This window comes from Anopheles maculipalpis, chromosome 2RL (assembly GCF_943734695.1).
Source record: "Anopheles maculipalpis chromosome 2RL, idAnoMacuDA_375_x, whole genome shotgun sequence".
Classification (NCBI taxonomy): domain Eukaryota; kingdom Metazoa; phylum Arthropoda; class Insecta; order Diptera; family Culicidae; genus Anopheles; species Anopheles maculipalpis.
This window is the reverse complement of record NC_064871.1, coordinates 16,197,484-16,219,616: the sequence shown is the minus strand read 5'-3', so window position 1 is coordinate 16,219,616 and position 22,133 is coordinate 16,197,484. Positions and strand designations below refer to the sequence as shown.

General features: G+C 46.1%; 1 protein-coding gene across 2 annotated transcripts in view; it reads right to left on the bottom strand.

Annotated features, from left to right (window-relative positions):
- Positions 1–17,790: 17,790 nt before the first annotated feature.
- LOC126557723 (limbic system-associated membrane protein-like) overlaps positions 17,791–22,133 on the bottom strand; it is a 194,229-nt gene continuing 189,886 nt past the window's right edge. For both annotated transcript variants that reach the window (XM_050213593.1, XM_050213594.1), the window contains exons 7-10: positions 18,890–19,011; positions 18,461–18,641; positions 18,144–18,317; positions 17,791–18,044 (exon numbers count right to left, since the gene is read on the bottom strand). In XM_050213593.1, the coding sequence (XP_050069550.1) occupies positions 17,802–18,044; positions 18,144–18,317; positions 18,461–18,641; positions 18,890–19,011 (720 nt within the window). In that variant the 3' untranslated portion in view covers positions 17,791–17,801. The remainder of the gene's footprint in view (positions 18,045–18,143; positions 18,318–18,460; positions 18,642–18,889; positions 19,012–22,133) is intronic.

Genomic DNA, 22,133 nt, shown 5'->3' with positions numbered 1-22,133 from the left:
AATCAGTTAAGGGTGTAAGAAAAGTTCGCTGCAAAAGGACAGGCTGAATGTAAGTGAGCAAAAAAGCTGTCTTGAAGTTGAGTTGATCAAACATGTACGCCGGAGTGGAGGCCGTTTGTTGCCAAATTTGTTACACATCGTTTAGTTTGTGCGTTTGTTGGTAGGAGGGAAAAAACGAGTCTACTTGGAAGAATCGTTTGCAGGAAATTCATACCAAGAACACTTTCCGAACGGTGTTTCGTTCTTCGGGGGTATGAGGCCCTTTATGAACAAGAAATGAAATTTCGATAATCTCAGATCCTAACTCTAAACCAAACAAACATTTCAATTGGGATGAACTTTCTGTGGAATGTTTTAATTGTAATATTTGTCTAAACGTTACAATATCATTTGCGTTGCATGCCGATGGCTGGTTTGTTTTTGGTAAATTGAGTAGAATGCACCGTACAGTATCATAATAGCTTCCAGATTGCTTTCCCGGTAAATATTGTGATTACAACGAACCCAATCAATATACGATTAAGCTGAGAAAAATTGGCACACATTTTTGCACGAAAGATGGAAAGTTTTTATTTTCCTTTTCACTCCCCAACACGAATGCCAAAGGTTTATGGAAGTTGACTGCACATGTAGGGAAACTGGGACGCAAAGCAGTGCGCCTGCTTCGTCCCACATTCCCATTTCCCGTACTTTATGGTGAGTGATTCGCTTTCAGAAAACTCATCGGACGGATTGTGTGCTTTATTACTATTTTCTTTTCCCAGTGCATAAAGTCAGCCTGGGCGGGCGAGTACGGTGGACCTTTTTTACCGTGCATGGGTGCATGTGCATGTGTGTGTGTGCACCCAGAAATCGCACACACACACACACACATCGCATGGTACCGTGCAGGAAGCAGCAGGATAGGGAGCGAAAAATCCAAATAATTTATATTGACTTTTAATTTATTGCTGTGGATAAATTTCCGGCTCGGAGTGCATTCACTTTCGCTCGTATTTTCACTCGCTCACTCCCACTCGCTCACCCTTTCATCCATGCATTTCCGGCCCATGGCTGTCGGGTTGAAAGGGTTCGTTTTTTCCCCCTTTGCTTTGCTGCACCTGAATGCGGGTCGGTTGTCGGATGCACCTTTTCAGTTGACTTCTGCGTAATAAAGCCGGCTAGGCATGGGAAAGGTAGGGAACCACGAACCACCTGCTGACGGTGTGAGGGCGAAGCCTAGGCTGAAACCGGTTGAGATTACGATCGTTCAGTGTGTTTACACAACTTTAATTAATCTATAACACGATCTAGCAGCAGAATAAATTGCATTTTCTACAACTATCGAAGCGTCTGCACGACTACCGGGCGGGTTTTATTCAATGGAGCCACCCTCGTACTGCAACCCAGATCCGTACAAAAGAACACACATACACACGTGTGGGTGTGTGTGTGTGTGTTCCCATTTCTCATTTCCGTCTTGAGCATGACCAACGTGAAGGATGAAGAGCTAACTCCAGCGAGCCATAAGACTTGCCCGTTATTTGCCGGCACAGGGATGCGGTTTCGTTCCGCAAATGGGCAAAACCTGCATGGGAAAAGTGTGCTTCAACATAAAAACACCTTAATTATAAACTTCATCGGACCGATCTTTAGCAAAACCGGGGAGAACCGATTTTCGAACGATCTTCAAACCGAATCTTTAAACATCCGCCAATGCGAGAGCGCGTTATCGCGCCCGTGCCCTAAATTGTTCCAAGGCAAAACGAATTTGCCGGGAGGAAATTCACACAATAAGCGCTGGAATTCGCCAATTCGCGCACTCTGATTTGCCTTTAATGGGCGACCATCTGCGCCAGAAAAGGTAATCAAAAATGCATAACCACACATTAACTGAGGCAAAGGCAAGGCCTCCCCGCCAAAAAACTCCTGACCGTTCCTTGGGATGATGAGCACTTTTCACGCAACTTTTGCCGGGCATCTCTCGCTTTCACTGGGCTGGAGTGGAGCCGGTCGGCGGAAGTTGGTGTGTTAAAAATCACATTAAGTTTAATGACGTTTGAAATTGGCGGATACGCGAGCGCGCGCGCGCCCGCGGTGCGGAAGGGCGTCCGGGCACGTGAAACATTCGCGGCTCAACACACGCGGCCATTGCCCGCGCTCGCGCTCGGCTGATGGTGGCACCCGGTGTAATTGAAATGAAAATTTACAATTCCAATTACCTTCCATTATGGGCTGGCCGGACTCAATTGATGTGAGGATAGTTTGGGGTGGGGCTGTGGTACTGTTGGCGCCTGGGATGATACTTCGTGCTGTGTGCACTACGCATCGGAAGGTGTATTTGATGAAAATTTCATCGTATTTGCAAGTGTACCATCCATCTGTACATTGGCAATAGTCGAAGCTGAACCGGCTGGTCATTGAAAAGCAATTGGATTGTGTTTTGTATTGAAAACGATTGTTTGAAGATTGTGTGAAGCTTGTGTGTGTGTGAGTGTGTGTGTGTGTGTGATTGTGCGTTGGAAAATGCGAATGGGAATGATTGAACTGCCCTTTTGGCTAGATATGGTAAGCCAAAGTCAAGAATACATATGAAGCAAAAGAAGAAACAATTTACAACAAAGCAAAGTTTCAAAGTTCGTAGTTATAGCGATTGTTTGTTATTGTTTGAGGGTAAATTAATTATAAAACTTTGCAATTGGCAATTTCATTGGCACAACGCAAGCCTGTTACAGTTCACATATAATAATCAATGGCTATACGATGGATGACACTAGTGTCCTCGTTCATCGGCTTTCATGACCATATCAACCATGTTGTTAACAAAGCTTACAAAGCGCTGTGCCTCACTTATTCGTAAGGTGCTTAAAGTACGAGACTACTTGTGTCTAGGACTATGTCAGCGCAACCTGGACGCCTGCCAGAGGTACCTGCTATACAGAGATCAAAGGGGGTTCTGAGGAAATTCACGTGCCTAGCAAATTTCTCAAAGGTTACACCGTCTCTGTGCCATCGTATGTTCTCCTGGATTCGAATGCTGGACAAGATATTAAATCGCGGCATTTGCTTGCGTACTCTTACTTAATCAACTTGCCTCTAAACTCGACGTTCCTTTCCTCTTCTTCACCATTTGCGGCCAAATATTGAGTTTTGGGCTTCGTTTAAAGTACATGCCGAAAGGTTTGAAGGAATAACGGTCTCACAGTACACTTGAAATATCGGTTTAATTGTTTGGATTGAGGAATTGGGTACATGGGCGGGTGTATAAAGGCTGCCAATTGTCTTGCGGCGTCCTGGCAATGTTCTGGGTATCAGTTGAAATATTCTACAGAAAGGTGGTCGGCTCAAAGACACATCCAACGATATACTATTCATTTCGAAGGGACTAGAAATCCGCGAATTTTTGTAGATTTTCCACGGGGTCCGCTTTGGTTTTAATGCAATAACTGGGCGGGGGGTAGAGGGATCGTGTTGGAGTATTATTCAGAAAGTGAATGGTCCTAAGACGCATCCGATGCTTTCAATTTCGATCGGACCAGGAATGGCCGAGTTGTTGTCGATTTTCCACGGGAATGTTTTGGCTTTTCCGCAATAACTGGATGGAGGGTGGAGGGATCGGGTTGAGGTGTTCTACAAAAACGTGCGCGGCCCAAAGACGCATCCAACGGTGTGCCGGTCACTAGGATCGGACAAGGGATGGTCGAGTTATCGCTGATTTTCCACGGGAATGTTTTGGTTTTTCCGGTATAACTGAGCGGGCGGTGGAGGGATCGGGTTGAGGTGTTCTACAAAGAGGTGCGCGACCCAAAGACGCATCCAACGGTGTGCCGGTCGCCAGGATCGGACAAGGGATGACCGAGTTATCGTCGATTTTCCACGGGAATGTTTTGGTTTTTCCGGTATAATTTGGCGGGCGTTGAAGGGATCGCGTTGAGGTGTTCTACAAAAACGTGCGCGGCCCAAAGACGCATCCAACGGTGTGCCGGTCGCCAGGATCGGACAAGGGATGGCCAAGTTATCGCTGATTTTCCACGGGAATGTTTTGGTTTTTCCGGTATAACTTGGCGAGGGGTAGAGGAATCGGGTTGAGGTGTTCTACAAAAAAGTGCGCGGCTCAACGACGCATCGAACGATATGCCGGTCGCCAGGATCGGACCAGAAATGGCCGAGTTATCGCCGATTTTTCTCGGGAATGTTTTGGTTTTTCCGGTATAACTTGGCGGGTGAAGGAGGGATCGTGTTGAGGTGTTCTACAAGAACGTGCGCGGCCCAAAGACGCATCCAACGGTGTGCCGGTCACTAGGATCGGACCAGGAATGGCCGAGTTATCGTCGATTTTCCACGGGAATGTTTTGGTTTTTCCGGAATAACTGGGCGGGTGAAGGAGGGATCGGTTTGAGGTGTTCTACAAAAACGTGCGCGGCTCAAAGACGCATCCAACGGTGTGCCGGTCGCCAGGATCGGACCAGGAATGGCCGAGTTATCGTCGATTTTTCACGGGAATGTTTTGGTTTTTCCGGTATAACTTGGCGGGCGATGGAGGGATCGTGTTGAGGTGTTCTACAAAAACGTGCGCGGCCCAAAGACGCATCCAACGGTGTGCCGGTCGCCAGGATCGGACAAGGAATGACCGAGTTATCGTCGATTTTCCACGGGAATGTTTTGGTTTTTCCGGAATAACTGGGCGGGTGAAGGAGGGATCGGTTTGAGGTGTTCTACAAAAAAGTGCGCGGCTCAAAGACGCATCCAATGTTATGTCGGACGTTAGGATCGGACCGGGAATGGCCGAGTTATCGTCGATTTTCCACGGGAATGTTTTGGTTTTTCCGGTATAATTTGGCGGGCGCTGAAGGGATCGCGTTGAGGTGTTCTACAAAAAGTTGAGCGGCCCAAAGACGCATCCAACGGTGTGCCGGTCGCCAGGATCGGACAAGGGATGGCCAAGTTATCGCTGATTTTCCACGGGAATGTTTTGGTTTTTCCGGTATAACTTGGCGAGGGGTAGAGGAATCGGGTTGAGGTGTTCTACAAAAAAGTGCGCGGCTCAACGACGCATCGAACGATATGCCGGTCGCCAGGATCGGACCAGAAATGGCCGAGTTATCGCCGATTTTTCTCGGGAATGTTTTGGTTTTTCCGGTATAACTTGGCGGGTGAAGGAGGGATCGGTTTGAGGTGTTCTACAAAAACGTGCGCGGCCCAAAGACGCATCCAACGGTGTGCCGGTCGCCAGGATCGGACCAGGAATGGCCGAGTTATCGTCGATTTTTCACGGGAATGTTTTGGTTTTTCCGGTATAACTTGGCGAGCGATGGAGGGATCGTGTTGAGGTGTTCTACAAGAACGTGCGCGGCCCAAAGACGCATCCAACGGTGTGCCGGTCGCCAGGATCGGACAAGGGATGACCGAGTTATCGTCGATTTTCCACGGGAATGTTTTGGTTTTTCCGGAATAACTGGGCGGGTGAAGGAGGGATCGCGTTGAGGTGTTCTACAAAAAGTTGAGCGGCCCAAAGACGCATCCAACGGTGTGCCGGTCGCCAGGATCGGACAAGGGATGGCCAAGTTATCGCTGATTTTCCACGGGAATGTTTTGGTTTTTCCGGTATAACTTGGCGAGGGGTAGAGGAATCGGGTTGAGGTGTTCTACAAAAAAGTGCGCGGCTCAACGACGCATCGAACGATATGCCGGTCGCCAGGATCGGACCAGAAATGGCCGAGTTATCGCCGATTTTTCTCGGGAATGTTTTGGTTTTTCCGGTATAACTTGGCGGGTGAAGGAGGGATCGGTTTGAGGTGTTCTACAAAAACGTGCGCGGCCCAAAGACGCATCCAACGGTGTGCCGGTCGCCAGGATCGGACCAGGAATGGCCGAGTTATCGTCGATTTTTCTCGGGAATGTTTTGGTTTTTCCGGTATAACTTGGCGGGCGATGGAGGGATCGTGTTGAGGTGTTCTACAAAAACGTGCGCGGCCCAAAGACGCATCCAACGGTGTGCCGGTCGCCAGGATCGGACAAGGGATGACCGAGTTATCGTCGATTTTCCACGGGAATGTTTTGGTTTTTTCGGAATAACTGGGCGGGTGAAGGAGGGATCGGTTTGAGGTGTTCTACAAAAACGTGCGCGGCCCAAAGACGCATCCAACGGTGTGCCGGTCGCCAGGATCGGACCAGGAATGGCCGAGTTATCGTCGATTTTTCACGGGAATGTTTTGGTTTTTCCGGTATAACTTGGCGGGCGATGGAGGGATCGTGTTGAGGTGTTCTACAAAAACGTGCGCGGCCCAAAGACGCATCCAACGGTGTGCCGGTCGCCAGGATCGGACAAGGGATGACCGAGTTATCGTCGATTTTCCACGGGAATGTTTTGGTTTTTCCGGAATAACTGGGCGGGTGAAGGAGGGATCGGTTTGAGGTGTTCTACAAAAACGTGCGCGGCCCAAAGACGCATCCAATGTTATGTCGGACGTTAGGATCGGACCGGGAATGGCCGAGTTATCGTCGATTTTCCACGGGAATGTTTTGGTTTTTCCGGTATAATTTGGCGGGCGCTGAAGGGATCGCGTTGAGGTGTTCTACAAAAACGTGCGCGGCCCAAAGACGCATCCAACGGTGTGCCGGTCGCCAGGATCGGACAAGGGATGGCCAAGTTATCGCTGATTTTCCACGGGAATGTTTTGGTTTTTCCGGTATAACTTGGCGAGGGGTAGAGGAATCGGGTTGAGGTGTTCTACAAAAAAAGTGCGCGGCCCAAAGACGCATCCAACGGTGTGCCGGTCGCCAGGATCGGACAAGGGATGGCCAAGTTATCGCTGATTTTCCACGGGAATGTTTTGGTTTTTCCGGTATAACTTGGCGAGGGGTAGAGGAATCGGGTTGAGGTGTTCTACAAAAAAGTGCGCGGCTCAACGACGCATCGAACGATATGCCGGTCGCCAGGATCGGACCAGAAATGGCCGAGTTATCGCCGATTTTTCTCGGGAATGTTTTGGTTTTTCCGGTATAACTTGGCGGGTGAAGGAGGGATCGGTTTGAGGTGTTCTACAAGAACGTGCGCGGCCCAAAGACGCATCCAACGGTGTGCCGGTCGCCAGGATCGGACCAGGAATGGCCGAGTTATCGTCGATTTTTCACGGGAATGTTTTGGTTTTTCCGGTATAACTTGGCGGGCGATGGAGGGATCGTGTTGAGGTGTTCTACAAAAACGTGCGCGGCCCAAAGACGCATCCAACGGTGTGCCGGTCGCCAGGATCGGACCAGGAATGGCCGAGTTATCGTCGATTTTTCACGGGAATGTTTTGGTTTTTCCGGTATAACTTGGCGGACGATGGAGGGATCGCGTTGAGGTGTTCTACAAAAAAGTGCGCGGCTCAACGACGCATCGAACGATATGCCGGTCGCCAGGATCGGACCAGAAATGGCCGAGTTATCGCCGATTTTTCTCGGGAATGTTTTGGTTTTTCCGGTATAACTTGGCGGGTGAAGGAGGGATCGTGTTGAGGTGTTCTACAAGAACGTGCGCGGCCCAAAGACGCATCCAACGGTGTGCCGGTCGCCAGGATCGGACAAGGGATGACCGAGTTATCGTCGATTTTCCACGGGAATGTTTTGGTTTTTCCGGAATAACTTGGCGGGTGAAGGAGGGATCGTGTTGAGGTGTTCTACAAAAACGTGCGCGGCCCAAAGACGCATCCAACGGTGTGCCGGTCGCCAGGATCGGACAAGGGATGACCGAGTTATCGTCGATTTTCCACGGGAATGTTTTGGTTTTTCCGGAATAACTGGGCGGGTGAAGGAGGGATCGGTTTGAGGTGTTCTACAAAAACGTGCGCGGCCCAAAGACGCATCCAACGGTGTGCTGGTCGCCAGGATCGGACCAGGAATGGCCGAGTTATCGTCGATTTTTCACGGGAATGTTTTGGTTTTTCCGGTATAACTTGGCGGGCGATGGAGGGATCGTGTTGAGGTGTTCTACAAGAACGTGCGCGGCCCAAAGACGCATCCAACGGTGTGCCGGTCGCCAGGATCGGACAAGGGATGACCGAGTTATCGTCGATTTTCCACGGGAATGTTTTGGTTTTTCCGGTATAACTTGGCGGGTGAAGGAGGGATCGGTTTGAGGTGTTCTACAAAAAAGTGCGCGGCTCAAAGACGCATCCAATGTTATGTCGGACGTTAGGATCGGACCGGGAATGGCCGAGTTATCGTCGATTTTCCACGGGAATGTTTTGGTTTTTCCGGTATAACTTGGCGGACGATGGAGGGATCGGTTTGAGGTGTTCTACAAAAACGTGCGCGGCCCAAAGACGCATCCAACGGTATGCCGGTCGCAAGGATTGAACCAGAAATGGCCGAGTTATCGCTGATTTTCCACGGGAATGCTGCTGGTGGAATTTTCCGATAGTTTCTCAAAAATCTCCATTAGTTGCCTTTAATATCCAAAAATCACGTTGTGGAGGTCTTTTTAATCGATTTTTGAAGAAAAAAACTAAAATGTGAATAAAACTCTTAAAACTGAAAGACAAATTTAAAATCGATCGGAAAAATATTGGTCTTTTCGGAAAGAAATTATTTTCCAATCCGTTTTTAAAATTTCCATTTGCTACCTCCTCGGAATCATGCTCTCCTGTTACTCCTGGTCGGATTTTGCCGCATCGAAATTGGCCCGTTTTTGGCCGAAAATCTGCCACCAGGCGCGACTCGCAGTAACAGGAGAGCATGCTTTCGTGGAGGTAGCTCGGGCCGATCGAAAAATCGAAAATCCAATCTTAAAATCCAAAGTCAGTTTTAAAAGTTGATTTCCAAATTAAAAGATCCAACGCAACTTTAAAATTGACTTTGGATTTTAAGATCGAATTTTAGATTTTTCGGTCGACCCGAGCTACCTCCTCGAATGGATGCTCTCCTGTTACTGCGAGTCGCGCCTGGTGGCAGATTTTCGGCCAAAAACGGGCCAATTTCGATGCGGCAAAATCCGACCAGGAGTAACAGGAGAGCATGATTCCGAGGAGGTAGCAAATGGAAATTTTAAAAACGGATTGGAAAATAATTTCTTTCCGAAAAGACCAATATTTTTCCGATCGATTTTAAATTTGTCTTTCAGTTTTAAGAGTTTTATTCACATTTTAGTTTTTTTCTTCAAAAATCGATTAAAAAGACCTCCACAACGTGATTTTTGGATATTAAAGGCAACTAATGGAGATTTTTGAGAAACTATCGGAAAATTCCACCAGCAGCATTCCCGTGGAAAATCAGCGATAACTCGGCCATTTCTGGTTCAATCCTGGCGACCGGCATACCGTTGGATGCGTCTTTGGGCCGCGCACGTTTTTGTAGAACACCTCAAACCGATCCCTCCATCGTCCGCCAAGTTATACCGGAAAAACCAAAACATTCCCGTGGAAAATCGACGATAACTCGGCCATTCCCGGTCCGATCCTAACGTCCGACATAACATTGGATGCGTCTTTGAGCCGCGCACTTTTTTGTAGAACACCTCAAACCGATCCCTCCTTCACCCGCCAAGTTATACCGGAAAAACCAAAACATTCCCGTGGAAAATCGACGATAACTCGGTCATCCCTTGTCCGATCCTGGCGACCGGCACACCGTTGGATGCGTCTTTGGGCCGCGCACGTTCTTGTAGAACACCTCAACACGATCCCTCCATCGCCCGCCAAGTTATACCGGAAAAACCAAAACATTCCCGTGAAAAATCGACGATAACTCGGCCATTCCTGATCCGATCCTGGCGACCGGCACACCGTTGGATGCGTCTTTGGGCCGCGCACGTTTTTGTAGAACACCTCAACGCGATCCCTCCATCGTCCGCCAAGTTATACCGGAAAAACCAAAACATTCCCGTGGAAAATCGACGATAACTTGGCCATTCCCGGTCCGATCCTAACGTCCGACATAACATTGGATGCGTCTTTGAGCCGCGCACGTTTTTGTAGAACACCTCAACACGATCCCTCCATCGCCCGCCAAGTTATACCGGAAAAACCAAAACATTCCCGTGAAAAATCGACGATAACTCGGCCATTCCTGGTCCGATCCTGGCGACCAGCATACCGTTGGAAGCGTCTTTGAGCCCCGCACCTTTCTGAAGCATACTTCAAAACGTTCCCTCCTTCTCCCATCGAGTTTTGTCGGAAAATCCTAAGCTTTCGAGGAAAATCAACGAAAACTCTTTCATTTCTGGACCTTTCGAAAGTAAAAGCATACCATTGGTACGTCGCCGGTGGCATCACGGTGAAGCGACCAAGAAACGCGGTGATCACTTCCCCGGTAGATGTTCGTTCACGTCAACTTCGTGAAAACTACCTCCTTTGCCTCTTCCCGTCAATGAGTTTTTGACCAAATATATTAAATTTTAAAAATGTTCGATTTCCCCATTATTCAGGCGATCATAACAATTGGGAAAAGAATGTTTACGTTGAATATTCGAATGTTAAAATGCTCTTTCATAAATCAAATATGTGGTGGAAAATTGTCTATCTAGAGAAAACTTATTTTAAGATGTATAGAATTGCAGTTACCATACATGTGTTCCTACCTCGTTTCCTCCAAACTCATCTTTTAATTAATCAAAATATTAAACCCCAGTGGAAGACAAAAGAAACTTTTAATAAAATAAATAAAATAAATGATGTTTGTCTCTTCAACTTAATTAGCATTGAAAAATCACAGAACGGTTTTACTCACGGTATCCCGAGGAAGCATCGAGCTTTCCAAGAATGAGCTCAATTACGCAAGAATTACTTTTCGAAATGTTTATTGAAACCACGGTTACCACAGTACGTATTTACCCCTTCAACTAATCGTAACTGCCCAAAGTGTCGAACATTTCTCGCCAAATACCAACGTTAGCAATGCAACGAAGGAATCAATTTTAATTTGCTTAACTTACCACCTTGAAGTGACTCTTGGGAACGGTTTCTCCGACGTCTTCACCAACCGGCAAACAGATTTGCACGATGCAATTTTTCTTTCTTGACCACTCGTTCTCTCACTCTCTCTCTCTCTCTCTCTCTGCTCAGTAACACCTTATTGGAGGGATGGTACTAGCACTTCCCCGAAACCGCAAACCCCGGGTAAGAATCCAACGTTTTGGGATACAAATTAATTAACTTCCAGGTAAGTGGTTTATCATGTCTGTTTCCAAGCAATAAGATCAGAAGATACGAACGGCCATTGAAATCTAACGAGCTAACGGAAGAGTGTTTAATGTGGTGCTCGTGAAAGCTACGCCGGCAGATGCTTTATAGGGAAAGGAACAAACACTCACCGGGTTTATATATATTCGACTTTCTTTCAACTGTGGTAAGGCAAGGACACAAATTGATTGACTCTCTCCTTCTCCTTGCTGTGAGCTCAAGCGACTGCATTCTTTGCGGTAGTAACACATACACACACCACACGACCGACGAATGTCAACTGATTGTCGTACGTACGGCTTCGTACACTATCCACTCCGCGTCCGCTTGGATGTGCACCGATCAACTTCAAGACAAGGGCTTGACGTGGCAGTAGTTTCGTTCGTGTGTTGGTTTTTCCCATTTCGATGGAGAATGATGCTCCTTGAAGTTTTGCGGAAAACCCGACAAAGACGCCCAAGAAAACGGCAAACGGATGCAATGCTCCGCAATCCAAAGTGTTCGGGTGTCGAGTGAAGTAGCTTGGCAGTCGTCGTCGTATTGAATTCTTCTGCCCGTCCCAGTGTCCCAGGCACTTTCCTTTCTTTCCGGGGTGTTGTTGGGGTCGGAAAAGAAAATCCGTCCGGAATGTCAAAGTGGCTATCAAGCTTCGGTGCGTTGCATCAGGGGATAAATGTCATCGATGGGAGGCTGGAGCTGGTAGAACTCTCACCAGCACACTGCAGTCGCGTATGACGACGGCGATCGGCACCGTAGAGCAAAGACAAACAAGTGCGAAGTAATGGAAGTTTGCCTTAGTTTATCATGAACTTCAGTTTGTTGCACGGCTGCTTGAATGTCGGAATGCTTTCGGAAGCCAAATGAAATGGAGATACTAATTAAGGTGCTTACAAAAAAATGGAGTCACATTCGAGCAGCGGAAAACTTACCTTTCCCCAATGCAAACTAAATCTTGGTTTTGTTTTGTATTAATTTTGTTTTTATTTTCCGAATTTGTGGACTGGTACAGTAATCATACAGGATTTTGCTTCAAGCACGATGCTAGATTCTTCGATCCTAGCTGTTAGGGGAGGACCATTAGTTACCCCCAACCAGGAGCTAATATCTCTTTCCTCTTGTGTTAAATGGCAATGTTTTATCCATCGTTTCATCCCTCATTTCATCCCGAAATTGTATGCTTTATATCGGACCCAGATTTTCATTTTCTCTGCTGGACAACACTGTTTTTGGACGCTCATCTTGGCTTGCATCGATCGCTTACGGGTACAGTTTGGGGAGGGGTGTTTTATTTACCATTAAAGTCAACATTTAATTTACTTAATTTTGTTCTCTTTCTCTCTCTTCTTTCCACCTAGCCATCGCTTACTCGTTCACTGTAACTAGAGTGTTGTTTTAATGTGTGTTTTTGTGTGTTTCAGCCTGGATTGAAGTACTTTCATTTTCCTCTTGTTTTCGCTTTAATTTCTCTCATTTTGTTGGTTTAATGTAGCAATTCTCTTACTTTTGTTTGGTTTTTCCTTTGTTTTTTTGTTGTGTCTTTTACGTTAAAGGCTATTTAGGTTTAGGGCTATTTGGGTTCACGGTCTTATCTAAAGTTTTCTTTTTTCCCTCCGTTGTTCTTTATTACGACTATCACCTTTAAACCCCATCTGTACTGATTTGCTGACTAATCCTAAGATTTTGGATTTGGTTTGTTTTTTTTTTGTGAGACTCGGTTCAATGCATTAGCTGCTAGTGGTTTTTTGTTTGTTCAACGTTGACAAGTTTTTGTCCATTTTCTATTTTCTTTCCTCCCGTTTTTGTTTGTTGCAATTTTTGCTCTACTTTCTGGCACTGTCGCCTTTAGTAGTAGTGGGTAGTTTTATGTGGGGTGTGTACTTATTATTATAGTAGCTTACGATTTACATGCTCAAAGGTACATCCATATTTAAATATAAAAAAAGTCTTCATTCAATCTCCGTCCACCGAAGAACCGTTTGATGTTAGCTTTTGCATTCATTTTTGTAATTTTTTTAATTTTTTTTGGAGGGATGCGTTTTTTTCCCCCCCCATTAAACATCGTCCTCTGCCGTGTCAGCTTTTGAGCAGTGTTTCTTGTTTTATGCGCACACACACACACGCACACAGAGAGCTTTTTGAGCTGGGCTTTTTGGAGTGTGGAGTTGCAGCAGGACAACACCAGCGCACCCGCGCATTATGCATTAACGGTTCGGTCTGTGTGTCGTTTTTAAAAATGGATCATCAGAAGATAAATAAGAGCTTGAATGTACTCTGTGCCATTCGCGTACGCTACCACCGAGAGAGAGAGAGAGAGAGAGATAGAGAGAGAGACTGATGCTGTGTTCTTATCACTATTGCGCTCGTTTTTCTTCTGTACGGAAGAATGTGTGGGGAATTGTGGATGTGTGATTGCTTGTGGGAGTGTATCTGTATATAAGTGAGCATTTACTTACGTCTATCGGTGCCAGAAATTAATTTGTATATTTTATTTTATATTTTATTTTATCATTAAGTTAGATGTTAACGCTGCTATTTACAAGTAACGGTGCGTTACGGTGCGTTACGGGCAGCTTTAACTAACACACCGTTTAACAGCGGAATGAAGTGCTGCTGTTATATGCTAGAAATGTACATTACAAGCATTGCCCCCATACTAAAAAAGCACACACCGACATGCGAAATGTTTGCGTTTGATGGGTTTGATGAAGGAGGGTTTTTTTGTGTTGTTTATCGCCCAAGAACAGGACACGTCACGTTGGTTTGGACGGGAATTAAACCAACTGCTTTCTTTCCTTTTAAGGTTCATAACTGACCCTTTTCGCATCGCCAGTTTTTGTGTCACTATCACTTTGGTAGTCTTAGTTTTGGGCCAGAAACAAACCGAAAAAGAGGAAGCTTTCCACAATTTCTTGCCGAGTTTAAATACTTCACGTCCCTCCGCAGTGCACAAAGGAGCCAGGCCAAGAGCTTCCGATACGGAATGGAATGAAACAAAAAAAAAAAAAATGCGAAACCCGAAAAAAAAAACCACACGAACGAAAAGTTGGTGCGTCTAAAAGTACCGCCAGCCCATTCATCATGGCTCGCAGGCTTATTCACGCTTGAGTGCATCAAAAGTGCCGACTGCATATTTCTTTGCGTTCTTGGTCGCTTTTTTCCACAAGTTTCCATTCTGCTGCAGGATTGCGATTGTATTCTTCGGTGAATGAATGTCACTCGGTAGCTGTGACAGCGTGCCCTACCATATTCTGGGCCGTGTTTCCGCTTTCTTTCGCGTTCCCAACTACCGAAAAGGATTGCCCAACCGTTTCTTGGCATGTGTTCCGCATCCTGGCCGCTTGCCTGTGTCTGTGGCTAGCGGAGGTCCGGCCCCCGTCCCACCGAGGGCAAAACCCATCCGGATGCTGGCCGTCTTGCCATCATGCGGGCAAGATAATATCGGGAGCGGAAGTTTTATGGACCGGCCCAAAAACTTTTAACACCACAGACACATTGACGTGTTGAATTCGGGACGATCAAAGCCACCCTTCTCGAAGAAGAAGGCGGGGAGGGGGAAACCCCCCCCCCCAGGAAGGATTTTGGATTGTGTGGAAGGAAAATGGAAACCCAAATGAACACACAAACACACACACACGAGCGCGCTCACGCACGATAAAAAAGAAAACCCAACAAGGAGCACCCTCAAACCACAACATTTTGCGAACTTTTCACAAAGACTGATCCAGGAAATGGGTTCCAAGTGGATAAAACGTGTAAAACCACATAAAAGAATGAAGGCAAGAAGATAAAGCTGAAGCCTGTGATGGGATGGATCAGGCTGGGTCTTTTTGTGCATACCAAAAAAAAAAAAAAAAAACAAAAAATGGTTGGTCGAGAGGGGAAAAAATGGGCATCAACGCTCGCTCGCAGGACACCGGAAGTACAATGCTGGAGTACAATCTTTGTTAATCTTATTCCCGTCATAATGGGACACATCGCTTCATCGAATCGCGACGAATCGGCATCAACCCTTCTCGGGAAAGAGAAGAACAAAAACGTGTGTTCCTGTGGCCACATAACGCCTCTCGCGGGGGAGCTCCAAACAAAGTTGTTTCTTTTGCTTTTCATTCCCAAAAAATAAAAAATAAAACACACACACTTGGTTGCATATTAAAACCACGGAAATTCAATCTCCAGCCGTTGGCAAACAATTTCAAGGAAAAACCCCGAGTCCCAGCCAAAGTCCTGCTGCTTTGCCGCTTACTGGAAACGCCGACACGGGCGGGAAAGTTTGGTAAATTTTCCTAATTTTGTACTAACAAAGCCAAATGGGGAGAGCGAGCGAAAAACCGGCTTCTGTGGTCGTTAGGTGTAAACTCGGTCTCAATAGCGAAACGGTCGTGCGCCAGTACCCGGGTGCACGCGTCTCTAGCGCGTCGGGCCACTTGCACTGGAAAATCGAGTGCCTCGTGTCGTGTGCTACTGGTGCGCTTTGGTAGCCCCGCCGAAGTACTGCACTCGATGTCAGCGCAGTGTTTGTTTATTTTCATATTTTAATTGATTCTTTCCTGCCGGGCGAGCGGGCGAAATGTTGACGGATCACGATCGTGTCGGTGTTGCGAAGAATGCGACGATTGCGACGATCGGAAAGTTTTTCCCCCGCCTCCCTTATGAGGCGCCGGCCAGCCGTTCGGTATTGCCTACGGTGTAATAACTTCATCAAACCTCATTATTGAAACATTCGCCCCGGGCGGAATGGTGGTGAAACTGTTGTAGCCGTCGGGGTGCAACCGAGGGGAAGCCGAAAGTGTTCCGGCGGTACGGGAGCATCGCAAAGTCGTTTAGTCAATGTTGCTACAAGTTGACTTTTTGATAAGCAAAACAATGGTTAAAATTTATTTACAAAAGACTTCGCTCCCGAGGTTGAGGGCCCATGTGCTGACGTTCACACCGCAAAGTCACCAAAAGAGCCGAGCGAGTGGAGGCGTAAGTAAACCACCGAAACCGTGGTACTACTAAGATGGGGGAAGTAGGGAAGGAAGGGGCAATCGAGCAGAGAATAACAGTGACAGTGACAGGCTCTGTGGCAAGGATGGCACCAGAACCAACCAGCTGCCGTCTTTCAGTCACCGAGCGCGTCCGTGCCCGAATTGATTTTAATTTGCTTAAGACTTTATCTAAATATTAGCGCACACAACTTACGGTTCTGGCAGCCCACTTCCAAGCTCCCCCCCCCTCCCCCAATCCACCCCCTTCCCAACGTTTCCCGGACCGAACGGGACGCTCGTCTTCAAATGTCATTTTACGGCTTCAATAGGCCGTAACAACAGATATTCTGACGTTCATAAAGCATCATCGTTTTCCATCCATTTCCTTTTTCCCGGGTGCGACACCCGCGCAGGATCGCAACAGGAGTGGGTTGACTTTCGCTTGTTGAATTAGTAATGATGCTCGAGTTTAGGACACATCCGCCCACCCGGCGCTCTACCTCTTACGTACAACTTTGTATGCCGTCACCGTTGCCAGCCAATTGCCGCAAATGGCTACCACTCTTCCCCTGCTGGATGATGTAGGCAAAAGTTTTAGACCCGATTTGCCTGTCACGTGTAACCGGGACGCGTTCCCGCGAATGACAGACGCACTTGAGTGTGTGTGTGTGTGTGTGTGTGCCCTCAATTGCAGGAAGGCCTGGCAACGGTTGGTTTGGATGGCGACTGCATGTTTAAGGTGTTTGGCGGCAAATTAGCGACAATGCATGATTTCCTGCGGACGAATGCGTATGTACACGAGAGAGTATGGAGCCTACGTTAGCTGTGCAAGCAAGCGATTCCGAGCGTGGGTTAATAGTGATGAGTTTGCTAGCATCTAGTTTGTGAGCAATCCGTCTCACAATCGCTTAAGTTTCACACATATACACCTATACAGAGGAATGACGGGACTACCCACGTCGGAGGATTCGCTAGTAGTCAAAAGCTCATGATGAAACAGTGGCTTGCTCTAGTGCTAAAGGGAAGTGTGTGCATCGAGTCGTCTCTTTGGCATATGTATGGGATTTTTTTTTGTGGTTGTTGTTGTTCAAGTCCTGCTGCCCCTACACATTTGACGCAACGCGACACTTCGCAGTATCAAAGTACAGTCGTTGGTGGCCTCGTGAGGCCGATTCTTCTATGTTTTGAATTATATCTAATGTAATTCACTCCACTCTCTCTCTCCCTCTCTCTCTCTCTTTCTTTCTGTGTCTGTGAGTTATCCTTTATCTATTGAACTGCTGTTGTATGGCTGCGCTCCCCTCGTATAAAATAATCTAGATTGAGTTTTTGCTTCGGCAGGACCGCCCCAGTTGCGCCACAACTGATTGAAGTTCAAGCGGAAGTTAATGAGAGGATGAACATGGACTACCGCGTAACCCATCGGAAACCGGAACCGGAGTGTTTTGTTTCTTCACGGAACGTGGAGGGGGGGGGGGGGGATTGTTTAATCACGCTAGGATCACTGTTCCAGATACATTGTTGTCGAGATAGAACACAGCGCAAAACTTAAAAGCACCAAACGACCTTCCGTGTGCATATACGAAGGAGCAAAAGAGAGAGAGAGAGAGAGGAGTCTACTATCACCATACCGTTTTTCGTCCTAGTTATGCCCCAACAAACGACCGCAGGGGGAGATGGGTTGGTGGGCCAATCCTTAGATGATGAGCTTCGAGCGATCGAAAAGCGTGCCGCCGTGTAGCAGTGCACCGAACGGAGACACTAGCCAGGGCAGGAGGGGCAGCAGCGTCAGCAGCAGCATGCTCCAAGCCGACGATTTCGGTGCATTTCGGTGCAGGGAGGTGGCGCCGGAGCGCGATGTCGAGCTGGCCACCTGCATCTCCTCCGAGTGTATGTCGGACGATATTCGTTGCGTGTAGAACTGGAAGATGTCGCTTACCTTGGCGGGGGGAGGAGAGTGGGAGAAGTTGCGATTTGATGACGGTCAGTACCGGTCGGACAAACTCGTCCATAAAGCGTGTGTGTGTGTGTGTCTTACCTCGTTCCAGCCGTAACGATTTTTTGCCTGCACGATCGCTTCGTACACGGAGCTGTGCTGCAAACCGCGCAACGTAAACGCCATGACGTGTGTCAGCGGTTCTGATGGGGGTCGCGGTGCAGGCGTTAGGATGACATCATGCCATCGGCCAGGCTGCTGGAAAGTTTCGTTCATCTGTTCGATATGACGCATCCGTGCACGGTGGTGGCGATGCCGCAAATGGGAACGGAAAAGATCAACAATTTTAGAAAACACGACACTCATCCCGCTCCGTACACTCTGGGAGTCAGTTCCGGTCCCCGTCACGGGACGCTTACCATCAGCTTCCGGTAGAGCAGCCGGACCTCCTGCAGTGGAGGATAGCTTTCCACTTTCCAGGTCAAATTAAAGCTGTCGGTCGAGCGGCTCCACGGTGGCGATAGGAAATCGGCTGGCCCTGGTCGTCCCGAAACTTCCATATACTTCTTGGACCGTCCGAGTGAGTTGTCCGCAACGCAGCTGTCAAACGGGAAGCAGAAATTACAGGAACTTTAAAATAAGCAGCTTTTCGTAGGTGAATTTATAATGAACCCAACCATTCCATGCCAACAAAACCATTTAATATGATTCGAAGAAGCATTGCAAATTTGCATCACCATTCATTTTAGTTTGATAACTCAGCTGCTGCATCACCGGGTTAAAGCTTATTTTCACGCAACAACGCAAAAACATATCGGACGCACTGTTTCCGCCCAACTTTTACTGACCTGTAGTTACCAAAGTCTTCCTGCTGCACGTGGCGAATGGTGAGCGTGTGCCGATTTCCTCTAGACGACATCGTACGTCGATCGGTTGGCTGCAGCGGAAATGAGTTCTGATTCCACGAGACCTGCAAATGGAGAGTGGACACATTGAGCGTAAAGAGAAGCGACTAGATGAGAGTTGGCCATAAAGGCCATAAAGAAAAAAGTAGAACACTGTCCTTTCCCTGTATCAGGACGCTAGAATCGGGTCAACACAATATTCTTCTTTTGTTGCGAGCAGTTCGGGATCGGACAAAAAAATCCGGATGTGGACAAAAACGGGACATTCGTTTGAACTTTTAGTTTTGGACTGTTGTGTTTTTTTTGCGTCCCGCTTCCGGTGTATGATATTAGAATGTTTTCAACGAGTTTCCATGTGTGTCATGTGCTATGTTTTTGTGTTCTTCCTCTCATGTATCTCAATTCAGTTCGTTCTGGGCATGCTATTAGTCGAATCGCGCCCAATACAGCACACGCTAGCGAAGCAGAACAGTGCCGAATCCGTGCACATGTACAACAACGATCGGATTGTGGCTGAATGAATGGCCTTCTTGAACGTCCAGTCAAAGCATTCTCTGGGCTAGAGTTCGAGTCTTCTGGTTCCGGATTTTGCATGGTTTTGATCCAGCAGTGGATTTAGCCTTTCGGTGGCTCCCTTAGTGGAGTGGAAATTTGTATGTGATAGAGTCACATTGAATCTAAGTTCGGTATGTGTCCGGTTTTTACTAACCATTTGAACCATTGCGCGCAGATCGGATCGGAGTAATCGGATTTTTAGCTAATTTTTTCTACACTATTTAGTTAATTGAACCTTGATCATAGATCTTAATAATACAAAAAAAATGTATCTTGACTGTAAAGACTGCTTCACGAGGAGCCAAAGACGTTAAATAAAATGAGTCAAAAATATATTTACTCTTAACAGGTTGGCTGATAAGTCCCCGGTCTGACACATAGAATGCGCCGCTAGTATTAAATGCATATTATTTTTATATAGCACCAACCTTCAAATGATTCGTGTCAAAATTTGACGTCTGTATGTCAATTAGTTTGTGAGACAGAGCGTCTTTTGTCAAGCAACTTTTGGTTGCTTGACGAACGAAAAAAGAACGAAGAAGAAAAAAGTGTTGTTCCACCAAGACAACGCACCGTGCCACAAGTCATTGAGAACGATGGCAAAAATTCATGAATTGGGCTTCGAATTGCTTTCCCACCCACCGTATTCTCCAGATCTGGCCCCCCCAGCGACTTTTTCTTGTTCTCAGACCTCAAAAGGATGCTCGCAGGGAAAAAAATTGGCTGCAATGAAGAGGTGGTCGCCGAAACTGAGGCCTATTTTGAGGCAAAACCGAAGGAGTACTACCAAAATAGTATCAAAAAATTGAAAGGTCGTTATAATCATTGCATCGCTCTTGAAGGGAACTATGTTGAATAATAAAATCGAATTGTGACAAAAAAATGTGTTTTTCTTTGTTAGACCGGGGACTTATTAGCCAACCTGTTACAAAGTCCGTCTTGAGTTATCTGTAGCTATACGATTTTTTAAATCATCTTTGTATCGTTATATCACATGATTGAAATTTGCATGCACCAAAAACACTGTTAAAGTGTGTGCAAAACGTATAAAAATGTGCAAAATATGTGTTTTTATTATATTCTACCATTTACTACCATATCACCTATAGCTATCTCTTCTGGTTATGTTATTTTTTACAAAAAATTTAAAGACGTACGTAATCGCATCTTCAAAATATAGTTTTGAGTCAGAAAAAATGTATTTTGTGTTCCTTTTCAAATTGCTACCTCTTAGCCTGGTATGCGCTCTTGTTAACTGAGATCATATTTAGTTGCATCGAAATTTCCTCATTTTAAGCAATTTTACTTGCTGGTAGGGCCTGGCAGTAACAGAAGAGCATCCATTCGAGCAGTTAGATGTAAATTTAGAGTAAATTTAGCTAGCTTTAACCAGCTGATGAAAATTCTATCTTTTTTTTTCGGCAAAATGCTCTTGAACTAGTATATTTTTCTGTTACTCAATAATGATGCAAATTGGATGGGAATATGATGGGAAAATAGATGGGAATATTTTTCCCATCGGAGGGAGAACAAAATTTAGTTACAAAATAACAAACGATACAAAATTTCCCTCTTTCTTTTTTAATATTAAATTTAATTTGTATTGAAAATTTTCCTTCTTTATTTGGTAATAGTAATAAGAGTAAAGAAAATAGTAATAGGAGTTGGTCAACCAATTTGTTGTTGATTTCTGTACTTATTTTAATATTTTTGTATTTTCGAAAAGCATAGCTTTGTAGTATATGAGTTTTGTGTGGGTTGAATATTATGCTTGGTCCGGTTCTATCGTTGTGTCCGGTTTTATCATTTTATCATTTGTAGTCTTACTAAAGGGGTTCTCCGTCCAACTCGGCACATTCTGTTAGTTCTGTTTTGATCACACATCGTTTTGCCTGAGGTTGACTATTATTGCTTTACAGGCCCAATTTCTTCATGCTGCGCGTTCTTGTTCCACCCTCCTAACCAACGATTGACAATTGAATAAAGTTGGACTGTTCCAGCGTTACGGTGAATTTGTGAAAGACCGACCTTACGCTCAAAACCGTTTGCGTCTGTGTGTGAGTGTACACCTTCCAATGTGTGTTTGTGTGACCACGAGCGAACAAGGGCGGCAAAAATGTTCGAAGAGTAAGGATGTTGGACGTGAAGCAAACATTTCACCCATTTACCACCGAATTGGTTGAACGCTTGAGAGGCACCGAGCATTGGCAATTGCAGCAACGAAAGCCATCACACGTGACGGAAGTGGATGAGCAAACCTGGCCATTGTAACAAAGTAATAACAGTGAAATTTAACAACTTCGAATAACTCAATTTATTTAGCTTAATTGATTGTAAAGAAAATATGTCTGGTTTGCCGCACGGGCGACAAAGCTGTAATCGTTTTTCGGGTTGTTGGCCAAGAGTGTTTGGTTTTGCGGTTCAGTTTTTGTTTGTTCTGTGAGTGCCAATTTATCCTAACGGACTTTCGATGGTAGAGTAATAAGTGTGTTTTTTCATTATCATCAATTCGATGGCAAAAAGTGAAATTCGGCGGATGATTGCAAATGGGTATACTGTTGTACAGTTGAATAAATTGTATTTGGACTGGTATAAGAATAAAATGCTCAAAATCGATTGCTATTTATTTTAA